The following is a 14,493-nucleotide window of genomic DNA, read 5'->3' on the forward strand; positions in this document are numbered from 1 at the left end:
GCTTGGGTGGTTTGGCTTTTGACCCAAGAATTGTATGACCTCTCAGAATTTAGGTTAAGCGTATTTAGTATAGAATTGGTGCTTCCAAAAAATCCTCCAATATCACCTAAGATGCTATATTTTTGTCTTTTGGCTGTGCGGGCCCGAATAACATATTGGTGTATTAGAAACTGTAGCTGGTCCTGCAGCCATTGCAGGGAGCTGGGGTGATCTGAGCATACATTTCGCAAAGGTGCCGAAAAATTGGACAAATCATATTTAACCTGAAGAGAGACCATAAGAACATCATGCAAAAGTGTTTTGTTGGGGCCTACTTGAATCATGCCATCCGGTGGGATAGGGTACAATGCCGGACAGATAGTAGGTGAGGAGTATGTTCAAATGGTCAGGTTGTAACATCGTATATCAGTACAATGTGAACGTTTAACAGGGTGTACACAGTATTCCTGACAATAGAGTCCCTCCATCCCAGGTTCCCACAGCAGAGGAGGAACATCCGTCCATCCCACATTTATAAACACTGTTAGGTTAATAAAAAGTGCCCAAGCCTCCCACAAACATTCACACCGATACTCTCCCAACCCATTAGCAGTCTCCTAAATGTTGTGAATCTCGACCAATCCATCCGAGGCCCTGGAAATAGAATGGTTTGTTTGTTCTAGAGGAGTGTCCGTAAATTAACACTCTGTCCTTTGGTTCCACTCCCAACATTCTGTGGTCTTGTACCCTGAAATTGGGGGTCCTATATGAGTGGGCCCACATCCCATGAAGCTAAATACCCAGTAACAGTCCAGATTCAGTGAGATGCAGGGAGGGAGCCGAAGACTGCTCCCGGACTGTGGTAGTCGAATTGGGACCTCAGAGCCTGGATGTTTTTGGAGGCGAGCTGTAACCACAATACGTCCCAGGTGATCTGGCCGAGAGGTAAGCCAGATGTCTGGCTTTTTTTTACCCATTCGCCACTGCCTCTTGTAGGAAGTTGCACATACTGACCAGCTTTGAAGCAGGTATCTTGTGTGACATGTACCAAAGGCGGGTCCCAGGAGGCTGCATCAGGTATATTTACCAAGAGGATTAACATGGGGAACCACATTTGTTACCTAGAAGGATACAATATGTTGCTCTTTGCATCTACAACGAGATGGCTTTTGCTGGTGAGGGATCCTTCAGCTTCCTGGCTGAGGAAAATGGGCCAATTTCCTTTGAAACTAAGAACAGGGAATGAAGTGAGCTCATGAAGTGAGCCCAAGTTTTGAAGACAACACGTCCATGTGCAGTTATCCCCAGAGGAATTGAAAGACATTTTAATGATCCCATCAGTGCTTAGCCTGATGTGCAGACCTCTGGGGACCACCCAGGGATTACATCTGCAAATGCCACTAAAACTAATATATAAACAAACCCAGCGGTCTCCAAATACAATTCTTTTGGCGGGGTCAACAATGACAGACATCTGTCTGCTGCCGGTGGGTTTCATCACTCTGGTTCTGATGGAGCTGGCGTAAATATTCTCTTTTGACTTTTTTTTTTTTGCAAGTGGAAATAGTTCTGATTTGGAGTCAATTCACCTGGAGAAGGGACTGTCTGAAGAGTCCATCTATTATTGTGTTCCTTTTGCACAGTAACACAATGCTGAGGAAAGTCATGCTGATGCCTCAAGTAATCTGGGAAACACAAGTGATTGCTTAGGTAAGAGTAATGTATGAAAAAAAGGGCAGTGGAAGTTGATGTTACAAAAAGGCCACATTCTCAATGGCTGTAACTTCTCTGAAATCAATGCTCATTTGCTCTAGTTGAGGGCCTGACTTACGATAGGGGAGGGGTAGCTCTGGTATACTTAATGATGGGACTTGTCTACTGTTGAACAGCTGGTTTCTGTAAGTGCTTTACAATCAGCGTGCTTGCTTGGGATGTCTTGAAAATTGCGCTGCCTCCTGGAAGCCAAGGGTAAGGTCCAAATGGATAGTCGCTTGTGCTTGGAATTCTCGAGGTACAGCCCCACGGTTCTGAGTGCTTGCTAACCCAAGTCAGACTGCTTTGAGTGTGGACTGAAGGGGACTTGGGCTCAAAGCTGACTCCCGGGCTTCGTGTGCATTGTGGGCATCCCAAGGCTGGCTCAAGGTGACAGTCTGCGCTCATCGAGTCTTAGCATCACTCTTGAACTGTGAGCTTCAGTCCTGGCCCTGGCAGCTTCCTTAACCTGTGTGTGGACGTTAGTTACATTCCGCAGAGGTTTCTTTTGGAACTTTTGCCCTGAGAGCAAAGCTCCTGGTTTAGGGGCTGATTTTTCGAGGTGCTCCAAAATGTGTCGGCATCAGGGGATTGACTTTAAAGTGACATGTTCTAACCAAGCCAGGGATGGGATCTGAGATATACATTTGGGATCATTTTGTTCCGAGGATCCAGCCATGCAGCCCTTCTTAAAATTAACTGCTTATAATTTTCAGAGTACTAAAATCGACATAGATAGGTAAATTGATTTCAAACGTGATATGCTGCAAGGCAGCTTGGAGTAGAGCTGGCGGTGCTATTTGGGGGTAATTTGGTTAAGAGATTCCTGAGAAGCCAGGACAGGGGTTCTCAACCTTTCTCTTTCTGAGTCATCCCACCCCCAACACGCTATAAAAACTCCAGGGCCCAGCTGTGCTACAACAACTGTGTTTCTGCTTATAAAAGCCAGGGCCGGCATTAGGGGATAAAATTGCCTGGGGCCCTATACCACAGGGGGTCCGCGAAGCTAAGTTGCTCAGGCTTTAGCTTCAGCCTCGGGTAGTGGGGCTTGGGGCCACGGGCTGCAATCCTGTACGGTGGGGCTTTGGCCTTCTGTCCTGGGCCCTAGCAAGTCTAATGCCAGCCAAGCTTGGAGGAAACCCTGAAACCTGCTCACGGCCCGCCCAGGGGCCCCGGACTCCTTGTTGAGAACTACAGAGGTAGGGAACAAAACTAGGGATCTGACTGCTATGCCATATACCATTGGACTGTCCTGGGATCAGCCCCTTTGTGAGTGACACACACTAAGCAGTGTACTCCCTTGGTGACTTAAGGGCCCAGGTCCTGTCCCTAGAATGAAAGGACCGTGTGTCCCCACCCTTTACTCCAGTATTTTGTGTGCTGTCCGCCTTAGTGCTCTCAAGGTGCCTTTCTGCTCAGTGTTTGGGACCACAAGGAAGCAACTTTGGAAGCATGAGCGGGACGGTCACTTTAGAGGATGTCCAGCCCTCCACAAACATCCCCCCCCACACACACAATGCCATAGAGCTATCTGCCGACGTCTTGGTGGGGGACAGTTTGGGGGGCAGTGCTGGGTCAGAGCCTGGATGGTGATGGAGAGCCTTGATGATATGGGAGGGAATAGTTGCCACACAGAAAATGACACGGGAGAGGCCAGTGTAAGGGTCCCAGCCAGGATAAATCACCCATCTGTTGGGATAGGCTCACTGAACGCCTGCCTGGCAGCACTAGATATGATGAACTGGGTCTGTGCCAGCCACGAGGAACAAATGTGCTCAACGCATAGCACGGGCACACGGGACAGGGTGAGGAGCTGAGAATGGGCGTGCTCGGTGCATGGTACAGTACATAGCTCTGGGATTGTAGCTGGGAGCTGAGAATACATCAATGAGAGCAGACTAAGGAACCGTGAATGGGCTTGCTCGATGAATGGCACATGCACACAGTGCTGGGACAAGGACTGGAAGCTGGGGATGGGAATGTGATCTGCCTGGCACAAGTCCAACAAGGGCTGAGTTGCAATCCTACAGGCACATTCAGGGCACGTTCAGTGTGTGGCATGGTGCACTGACCAGGTGTGGTCAGTGCGTGGCACAGAACACAGGTCTGGGATCATAGTTGGGAGCAGAAAAGATGCATGCTTGGTGCATGCACCTGGCACACACTATGAGACCAGTGTAGGGATCTGGAAATAAGTATGTTTGGTGCATTGTGCAGGCACACAACTCTGCCACTGGGATGGGGAGCTGCGAATGGGCTCTGTAGTAAGAAATGTATGAGTGCCCATGTGTCATATCCTTTCTCACACTGCGTAGAAGCTTGTTACGCAAAGATTCCCATTAGTCAATGGTAAAGCTCATTGATGTGGATTATGGTCTCAGATTCTGGGTTTTCTATAACCTTGGAAGCTTATTCCAATACTTACCTATCCTTAGAGTTAGAGAGTTTCCTCCTCATAACTAACCTAACCTGGAAGGTTGGTCGAAGCATGAAGGGGCATACAAATGTTTAGCATATCTGGATGTAAATACTTTTCAACACTGGCTACAACAGTGCCATGCAAATGCCTCTTCTCACTTTCAGGTGACATTGTAAATAAGAAGTGGGCAGCATTATCGCCTGTAAATATAAACAAACTTGTTTGTCTTAGTGATTGGCTGAACAAGAAGTAGAACTGAGTGGACGTGTAGGCTCTGAAGTTTTACACTGTTTTGTTTTTGAGTGCAGTTATGTAAAAATAATTTTACATTTGTAAGTTGCACTTTCACAATTAAGAGATTGCAGTATGAGGTGAATTGAAAAATACTATTATCTTTTTTACAGTGCAAATATTTGTAATAAAACAATAACACAAAGTGAGCACTGTACAATTTGTGTTCTGTATTGTAACTGGAATCAATATATTGTTGAAAACATCCAAAAATATTTAAATAGACAGTGTTCTATTATTGTTAAATCTGCAATTATTTTTTTATCTCACAATTATATTTTAATTGTTTGACAGACGTACTAGTTTGCTTATGAAAATGTTATGTGCGACTGTGTCAAAAGCCTTACTAAAATCTATATCCTATCTACTGCTTCACCTCATCTTCTAGGCTGGTTACACTGTCAAAGAAGGACATTAGGTTGAGTTGACATGATTTCTTCTTGACAAATCCGTGTTGGCTGTTACTTATTGTTGGCAATGGGGATTGAACTACGGCTCTGACTTTAACAGTATGAGCGTCTGCTGCCAGAACTCAAAGACCCAACTGTGTAGCCTGAAGCCAGTAGCAGACTCTTAAATCTCGATATGGTCTAGTCACTACAGGGACCCAGAGAAGCAGAGGGTATATTTGATAGTTATAATATCTTCAGACCTATGCACTGACTACAGTTTATGCTTTATTGAAAGTGACAGAATTACACCAAGGGGTTTGCACTCAGCCCTTCTTTGTCTCCTCTTTCAGTGTACACCTCACTTTTCTCACCTGCCGAGGACAGTGCATCTGGGATAAATGGGAGAGAGAAATCGTACTCTGGTGACTGAGTTCATCTTGGTGGGATTCACAGACAACCTGAAGCTGCAGGTCACCCTCTTTGTAGTGTTTCTGTTGATCTACTTGCTGATCCTAATGGGGAACCTCACCTTGGTCACCTTAATCAGGACTGACTCCCGACTTCACACCCCCATGTACTTTTTCATCAGCAACCTGGCCCTCTTAGATGTCGGCTACTCCACCATCATAATTCCCAGCACGCTGATGACCTTTGTAGCAAGGAGCAAGGTCATTTCAGTCACTGGATGCACTGTGCAGTTTTTCTTCTTCTCCATCGCCATCTCTTGTGAATGCTGGCTGCTGAGTGTGATGGCGTATGACCGCTTCACGGCCATCTGCAGCCCATTGCTCTACACCGTCATCATGTCCAAGCGGTTCTGCGTGCTGCTGGTGCTGGGGTCATATTTCATGAGCTGTCTGAATTCAATGGTTCAAACTGCATTTATATTCCATTTGTCATTCTGTGATGCCTATATCAATCATTTCTTCTGTGATGTGCCCCCCATTGTGAAGCTGTCCTGCTCCGACACCCACATCACAGACATTGTTCATTTCACCTGTGCGACGATGCTAGTAACAACTACCATCCTGATTATCCTCGTCTCCTATATATACATCGTGGTCACTATCCTAAGGATCAACTCTGCCAAGGACCAACGCAAAGCCTTCTCCACCTGCGCCTCCCACCTGATGGCCATCACCATCTTCTACGGAACGGGCTCTTTCATGTATTTACGGCCTAGTTCAAAGTCTTCCATGGATCAGGACAAAATCATCTCTGTGTTTTATACCCTTGTGATCCCCATGCTGAACCCCCTGATCTACAGCCTGAGGAATAAAGAGGTCAAAGAGGCCTTTAGGAGGATAAGAGAGAGGAAGGTTTTTTCTCTGTAAATGTAAAAACTGGGTCTGGCTTTAATTCAATAGAGGGAAGAAAAGGCGGGGAATGATTTCTCTGTATTGTTAGCTTGATTTCTGTGAATAATCAATGTGTGCACCTTCCATGAAAAGGAATAAAGGAAGGTAGATTTTCCTAGTTCTTACATCACTAAATGCATCAGGAATAGTTATCAGAGAAGAAATGGGGGACTTTGTCAAGGTTTGTGCAGCTGGCTCTTAGAACACAGAAATATATTAGGAAAACCTGTCAAACAAACAGACTCATGAACCAGCAATGCAAATTGCCTTTTGCTAACTAATAGAAAATAGATGTATTCAACTCACACAGGCAACGTACATTAATTAAATCATGGAATTTGTTTGTTGTTGCAGCTATAAGTGCAATTAAAAAGGAGATGTGATGTAACCACAACAAGAAAGTAGTGAATAGATACAGTACATTGTATTTAGAATGTTTTATATTCATGCTGAAACTGTACTGTTGGTAGATGATGTAACCTGTGCATGAACTTGCTCTGTATACAGCAGGAGAATTCAACATGGCTAGAGAAACACATTCAACCTGACAGCCTTTAGGTATTCTCCTATGCTTGGCTCCTGCAACCTTCTGTCTTATCTATCTATCTACCTACCTACCTAAAAGTTTTATAGTGTTAGCCAATCTCATATACAATATTATCTATAATAGTAGGTATGTTTATACAAGTATGAATTGTATTCTTCTTAAGATCTTCCAAAATTATTTTTACTTATGTTATGCTATTTAACCAAGAGGAGATGTGAACTATTGTAATCTCAGAGAACAAGGACAAGACAAATAATTTTGCTAACGCCTCACTAACATATGCTTTATAACAAGTTTTTACTGGTAGAGGATGCTTCGAAGGTTTTGCCAACTTCTCAAATATAATGGTCAAAACAGAGATAATAAACTAGTTATACATGTTGTCCTGTTTACTTTCCAGTCTGTGCCAGCCCAGCAAAAACATTCAAAAACATGTCAAAGATAAGAGATAAAAAACCCCTCAACTCTAGTGTAGATAGAGGCAGAGTGAAGCTCAGATTTTAAGGCAGTCTGACCTCTGCATTGTTACCATCCAGATGGGTTGGTAATATATGTAGTCTTCCTTTCTCTGTTATGCTGCATTTATCTGTTACTAAGAATCTTTTATTCATAAAGGTTGATTAAGCCTAGCCATTTGGCATTATTGAATTCAGTCGAACCTGTAACATGTGGTAATGATTTAGGGCTGGACCCAGTGTGCCTTAAAAGCCAAATGCACAACTCCCACTGATTTCACTGGTGCAAATCAAGCCTTTAAAGGGGGTGAGGAGAGGGAATTCTCTGAGCTTGTCCATTTTCCAAATGATTTTTATTTACCCATCTTGCACAAATATCTGAAGAGCTAAATTCAGCTTGGGCCAGTAAATGCAGCAAAATGACATTTCCTCTCTCGGTAACATGACATTACATGTCCCATTTTGGGGTGGTATCTGTGCCATTAATAGTTCCTCTGTTTATACCTTGGAAACTATTCAAAGTGATGCTTTAAAATGTCATGTGATGGGAAGATGGATACACTTCAATGCTGATCTGTCCCTTATGTAAGATCCATTTTGATACTGATAGCTATGGTTTCCAGGTACTTGTCTGGCACATTTCATCCACTGAAGGATCTCCGAGGATGTCACAGGAGTCTTATGAACATTATTTTCCCCACTGCTTTATCACAGCTGCCTCTGCGGTGAGGCCGTTCTGGGCTAATGCAATGTAGCCAACGTGAAACATGTCAAGAGTTAAAGGTCTAGCTGCCTCTTTGAACCCTGTTTGGCCAAATCCATGGAGGACTGTTGCAAAGCCTTCTCCACCTGCATCTTCCACTTGGTGGCCATCACAGTGTTCTTTGGAACTGGCTATTCCATGTATTCACAATATTTTGTGCACTCCCTCACGTGTTTGGGCTCTTGCCTTTGCCTGTCCTGGGAAGAAATCCCCGAATTCTCCCACTCTTAGGTTATCAGCTCCTGTGTATCTACAGTGGCTTCTCATCGGGTCCATCTGGGCATGGGGCCTGCAAGTCTTCCCCTCAGGAGCTGTGATGAGTAATTAACACAGTGACCAGCTTTCTTAAAAAGAACCCCAAAACCTGTGTTTCATCTTAACAACAAAAACACAGCACAGCATGGGAGCAAAAGGATTTTCTGACAGTAAACCAGTCTAGGTGCACGAGTGTCTCACCTAAGGCTTAAGAACCCCTGGGGAGATCAGGAAGGCCCTTCTGCCGGGCCCATGGCTATGTCAGCCGGAGCCTCACAAACAGCACCTGACAACTGCCCCACCCTCACTAGAGATTTGCTTTTTAACTATTTCATATCTGTTCATTCTATTCCTACCTGTATAAGGGCTGTTCTGCACTGAAAACTGTCAGTATAGCTACGTCTCTCTGGAGAGTGAAAAATCCACACACACCCTCTGAGAGACGTAGCTATGCCAACATAACCCCATGGCATACACAGTGCTAGGTCCATGGAAGAATCCTTCTGTCAACCTAGCTACCGCCTCTCGGGAAGGCGGATTAACTACACAGATGGGAGTACCCCTCCTATCCCTGTCATGAGCATCTACACTGAAGTGCTACAGATGCAGCACCCTGTGCGGTGGTAATAGTTTAAGTATAGACACACCATAAATTTGGGCTGGAGGCAAGGATTTGGGCACCATTTCTTAGTCCTGTTGCAATGTGAAGGATGGGAGGGTTGATCCATAACTATTTATGGCTACTGTATATGACATAGAAAGTGAGATTAAATACGGTCTAGTTACACTGAGTTCTTGGGATGATGTAATAGATACATTGATTAAGCTGGACCATTAGGAAACTAGCATGAAGGCAACAAAATATCTCTAGTAGAAGTAACCTTCTGGTAAACATGGTAAAAGTCATTAGCTGCTTCCTATTAATTTCTTTGGCTGATCTCTGATTCTTGTTTTTTATGAAGGGGAAAATAGCATTTCTTGGGGTAAATAACACTGCTTTATTCACTTTCTCCATATCGTTAATGATTTTATTGACCTCTATCATATTCCCCCATAGTTGTCTCTTTTCCGAACTGAACTGTCCCAGTCCTTTTAAGCTTTCCTCATATGGAAGCTGTAGATGAGGGGGTTCAGCATGGGGATCACCACCATGTAGAACACCGAGGCCATTTTGTCTGTGTCCAGCGAGTAGCTGGCGCTGGGTCGGAAATACATGAAGAGAATTGTCCCATGGAACATGGAGACAGCCGTCAGGTGGGAAGTGCAGGTGTAGAAGGCTTTGCGCCTGCCCTCGGTGGAGCGGATCCGCAGCACAGTCACAATAATTAAGATGTATGAGATGAGGATGGTCACAATGCTGATCACCTCAATCAGACTGCCAAAGAGGAAAACGAGTAGCTGATTGATGGAGGTGCCGGAAGAGGAGAGCTTTAGAAGTGGGTTGAGATCACAGAAAAAATGATTCAGGATATTGGAGTCACAATAGGATAATCTTAGCAAACCGCTGGTGTGTATCACAGAGTTCAGGAAGGCCCATAGATATGAACCAGCCACCAGCCGTAGGCAGTGCTTTGGGGACATGATGACCATATACAGCAGCGGGTTGCAGATGGCTACATAACGGTCATACGCCATTACTGCCAGCAGAAGGCACTCAGAGATGACAAACAATATGAAGCTAAAATATTGGATGATGCAAGCTGTATAGGAAATAGCTTTCCTCTCGGCTAAGAAGCTCATCAGCATCTTGGGAGTGACGACTGTGGAGTAACAGGCATCCACGAGAGATAAATTCTTGAGAAAGAAGTACATGGGGGTGTGGAGTTGGGGGTCGATCCTGATTAAAACCATCATCCCCAGATTCCACACCAGGGTGATAATATAGATCACTAGGAACAGCACAAAGAGGGGGACCTGCAGCTCCAAACGATCTGTCACTCCTGTGAGAATGAACTCGGTCACTGCCGTACAATTTCCTCCAGCCATTCATTCAGCCTTGGGCGCTAGCTGCGGGATCAACCATAAAGGAAGGCATTCGTTCTTGTGCAAATGGTGTATGCTAATATAAAGAACTGTGGTCATATGCGTAAAGACCCTTTGAGTCATGGAATGGAACCTGGAACAACTGATGGGAAAACCCATCACTCCTTCACTTCTTCTAAGGGAGAAAAAAATCCTTTATCTCTAGGAAAGTGCATTACCCTGCCATTTAGTCTGATTTACACATTTTGACCTGTATTCTGTTGATATTTTAATTTCACTTATTAGTGTAGCCTCACAGACTCAGTGGAATGCCTCACATAAATAAAATTAAGGAATATGTTCAATTTTGTGGGACTGGTACCTTAGACAGTAGTAGAATCCGTGGATCTCCATTATACCTGGGAACAATAACATGGTTAGGAGGAATGCATAGTTTGCATTGCACTCTTGGGTTATTGGTTGACAGTTTCCCCCACCGAAATATGCCTCCATGTTTTTAAATCATCGGCTACCAATTAGAACACATTATGCACATACTTTCATTGAGAAAATATTTCAAAAATGGAGCTTCTAAATGTATCCCTTCTGGACACTACAGCCATGCTGACTAAATCCTGTAGCTTCTTGTTCTTTGGCTGCTGAAAAATTACCTTATGTACACTTCTAATGATCAGACAAAAAGTGTGTAGCCAGGGGTGAATATTTCTGAGAAAATTAACAACAATGAATATATTTTTAGAAACATATATTTATAATGATAAGAAAAAATATTCTATGTATAGATTTATCTTTTAACCTGTCTTTATAGAGATAAGAAACTGCCTGTAAACCTATTTAATCATATATCAATATCCTCAATGCACCTCTTTCCTCACCCCATGTCACAATAGTGATTGCCAAATCATATAATTGTTAATTGTACTTAGCTCATGTACCACATTCCAGTTTGTGAAATTATGGGGATGGCTTGGTTCTCATTCATAACACCGTGGCAATGTAAAAGGTAGTGAACGTCTAGTGTGATCATCAGGTATGTTTTTTGTGGCCAAAGATCAAGAAAAAGTGTGTGTGTGTGTGTGTGTGTGTGTGTGTGTACATATTCATGCACATGCCGTACATACACACACATGTCATTTATTTCTTTACACACTCTTTGGTTTTGGCCAAATAGCATGTCAGTCAGTCGGCATTCAGACAAATATTACAAATAAGTGGGTTTTAGCCCACGAAAGCTTATGCTCAAATAAATTTGTTAGTCTCTAAGGTGCCACAAGTACTCCTTTTCTTTTTGTGGATACAGACTAACACGGCTGCTTCTCTGAAACAAATAAAATGATTATTCAACTTCAAAGGCAGCTTGCTTAACGTGCACTTCTACAGAAGATAGAAAGGAAGAAGGACTTGACTTCTTTCATCAAATGCATCCAAGCAAAGAACAATAAGTCATTTAGGGCTTGATCCTGCATGGATCTGAGCATTCTTCCCTCAGTCCAGCAGAACATTTAAGCAGGTGCATATCTTTTCATAGAATCATAGAAAAGTAGGGCTTGAAGAGGTCATCTAGTCCATCCCCCAGTGCTTCTAAACCTTTTATTGTTTTTATTGCTCTCCCCTGGGCTGTCTCCAATCTATCTCCATCTTTCCTGAAGTGGAGCACCCCGAATTTTAAGCATGTTGATTTCAATGGGGCTTCTTACATTCTTAAAGTTGCTTAAAGTTAAGCATGTGCTTATATGTTTCTTTGGATTGGGGCTAATGTGCTCAGTGCCTTGCTGGTCTGAACTGTTCTTCTGGATGAGCTGAGAAGTTGGGAAATGTCTGTAGATCCTAGGAGTGCTGTTAAGCAGAACTACAAAGAAACTGGAAGGATTTGACAGTTTTATATGGCATGGTGTGTGGATGCGGATGCTTAAGGGATACTAAACATTATGCTTCAGGGCTTAAACCAATCTCTTCTCTAACTATGAGAGATCAGGGCGAGATGGGGGAAAGGGCTGATTATTCCACATCTGCCTATTGAAGGTTATTAAACCTTCTTTTGAAACATCTGGTACTAATCACTATCAGAGACAAGACACTAGATGGAGCTCAGGTCTGATCCAATCTGGCAATTTCTGTGTGTTTATTCAGTGTTTCATAAAAAGGCCGGTAAATCCAAATGCTTCTGCAGACCAAATTCCTTCTAAAGAGAGAATCTGAACCAGAGGTCAGATAGTTACATTCTAGCAAATTTCTATTAAGCTATTTCCTACCCCCACTTTTAAAGGAAGTACAGGATTGATGACCATAAATATTTTTTAATGCTAAAGGAGCTCTCCTGCCTGTTCACAGATCTCAGATCCTAAAAAACATTATCTATCTATCTATCTAGCTATCTATCTAGCTATCTAGCTATCTAGCTATGTGCAAGCGAAAAGTGCTCTCAAAAGAGGCTGTAGAATTCCCCTCTATGTAATTCAAGGAAAGATGGAGTTAAAAACATCAGAGAAAAGACTAATGTAAACACATTCTACATAATGCTCAGTAGAGCATCTGAGCTGACCATGTCACTGAAAGCCCATCCGATTCACAGAAAATGATTTATTTTCATTGGACTGAGCCTTGGCAGACATTGTCTCTGCTCGGCAAAGGAATGATGTTCTACAAAGTGTTAATGAACATGCATTCCAATACGCCGTGCTCGCCACAACCAAACCTCCACACGGCACTCAGAGAAAGAGATGAGCCTTACGCTGTGCCTTGAAAACTCAGAGTTTGGACATGTGTGCCCAGGGAAATGACCTCCAGGTGTAGGAGACCCCCAGTGAGAATGCTCGACCATCACTCCCCACATATTTAATCTCAGCCTCATTGAAGTCTATGGCAAAATTCCCATTCATTTCAATGGTCCCAGATGTCCTCCTAGGTGTAATGTCCCCTGCAATTCAGTGGACAGCTGCATTTGGTAGTAGCTGTGCTTGGGCTGAGTGGCTCATGGTAGAGAACATTGCAATAATCCACTCCAGAAGTCACCCCAGGTATGGACTGTAAGAGAGAATTCATGTGAAAGACTCAGAACAATCTCCTTTCTGTTCCCACGTGGCTGCATTATAGATTCAAATAATCAACAAGTTGACTTCTGCAAATTTCTGCCTTGGGCAAGGTGTTCTGAAAAGAGCTATTTCCTGATGTAACTATCAAAAGGAGATTTCAGTTTTATTGTACTGGAAATAGTGTTCACTCCTACCTTCGGAGAGATGTCGTCTTTCTTGATTTCAAAGTATAGGATGGAAGTGCGTTTATGTTTGGCATAGCATCATTTGGGAGAGGATCCCTGTAGCACCTCTGAGCTCTGATCATCAAGACAAGCAAGGGCAGACTCATTAAAATACAGTGTATTTCTCTAGGGGACAGGGGATAATCACATGCAGATGCATTATCTTGAAAAGTTTTGCGAAGGTTTTTGCCACTGGGGGGATATGGGCTCTGTGCCTGATGTAGAACACATCCCTTGTCTCCCCGACCCAGCACCTGCTCTAGGAGGCAGGTTGGAGCAATCCAGGGGAAGGACAGGATGTGGTTACACTGTGCTGGTGGAATGGCCCGGGGTAGGTTTAACATCATTCTCATCACTGATTCCCAAGGGGCTGTAACAGCGTGGCGGAGAGTGTGACTTGGTCCCTGGCATGCAGCATCTGCTCCAGCAATGGTACCTGCCATGTTCCATCCTGTTTGCCAGCCCAGGGTGCTACTTGCAATGTATAATGCTGGTTTTCCAATTTACTTGAACTCAGAGAGCATGACCTTTGCTAACCTGAGAATGCAAAACTTTGTAAACTTTTAATCCTTTTTAAAACCTTGACTTTGTATTTCCTAATTATGTTATGGTTTAGTTTATTGATGAAAGCAAACTTAAGTAACGTTAAATGAAGGGTTTTTTGTTTGTTGATTTCCTTTGTTTTTTTAAATAGAAAGAAAATATTTTATATATGTGTTATTTAAACAGTGAAGCTCTTACTCATGTGTTGTTTTCAGTATATAGTTTATTGCCATTGTTATCTTTGTGAAAATCTCTGTTTCACCACTCAGTGCCGTGTTGATCAAAGTATGGAAAGTAATTAAATTAAACTGTATTAAAACAAAACTTATTTTATGCAACTTCTGTTTCAGTGAAAGTTCTCAGCTAGAACCCTGAATGTGTAAGAAGCAGATAAACAATATCCAAGAAAAAGAGCTGGAATTTTTCCTCTTGTTTTCACCTGGCCCTTACTATGGAAAGTAGCAAACAACTGCCCTTTGGAAAAAAACACTGGACCCTAT

General features: G+C 43.3%; 2 protein-coding genes across 2 annotated transcripts; one reads left to right on the plus strand and one right to left on the minus strand.

Annotated features, from left to right (window-relative positions):
• Nucleotides 1-5,231: 5,231 nt before the first annotated feature.
• LOC135982869 (olfactory receptor 5AR1-like) lies at nucleotides 5,232-6,209 on the plus strand. The gene has a single exon (XM_065591249.1). The coding sequence runs from the start codon at nucleotides 5,232-5,234 to the stop codon at nucleotides 6,165-6,167; it is 936 nt and encodes a 311-aa protein (XP_065447321.1). The 3' UTR covers nucleotides 6,168-6,209.
• A 3,094-nt stretch (nucleotides 6,210-9,303) lies between these two features.
• On the minus strand, nucleotides 9,304-10,197 carry LOC135982801 (olfactory receptor-like protein COR4). The gene has a single exon (XM_065590996.1). The coding sequence runs from the start codon at nucleotides 10,195-10,197 to the stop codon at nucleotides 9,304-9,306; it is 894 nt and encodes a 297-aa protein (XP_065447068.1).
• Between the last annotated feature and the right edge of the window lie 4,296 nt (nucleotides 10,198-14,493).

This window comes from Chrysemys picta, chromosome 4 (assembly GCF_011386835.1).
Source record: "Chrysemys picta bellii isolate R12L10 chromosome 4, ASM1138683v2, whole genome shotgun sequence".
Taxonomy (NCBI): Eukaryota; Metazoa; Chordata; order Testudines; family Emydidae; genus Chrysemys; species Chrysemys picta.

Excerpts from the sequence above, each read along its gene's own strand:
- LOC135982869 (XM_065591249.1), top strand. The coding sequence starts at position 5,232 with ATGGGAGAGAGAAATCGTACTCTGGTGACTGAGTTCATCTTGGTGGGA.
- LOC135982801 (XM_065590996.1), bottom strand. The coding sequence starts at position 10,197 with ATGGCTGGAGGAAATTGTACGGCAGTGACCGAGTTCATTCTCACAGGA.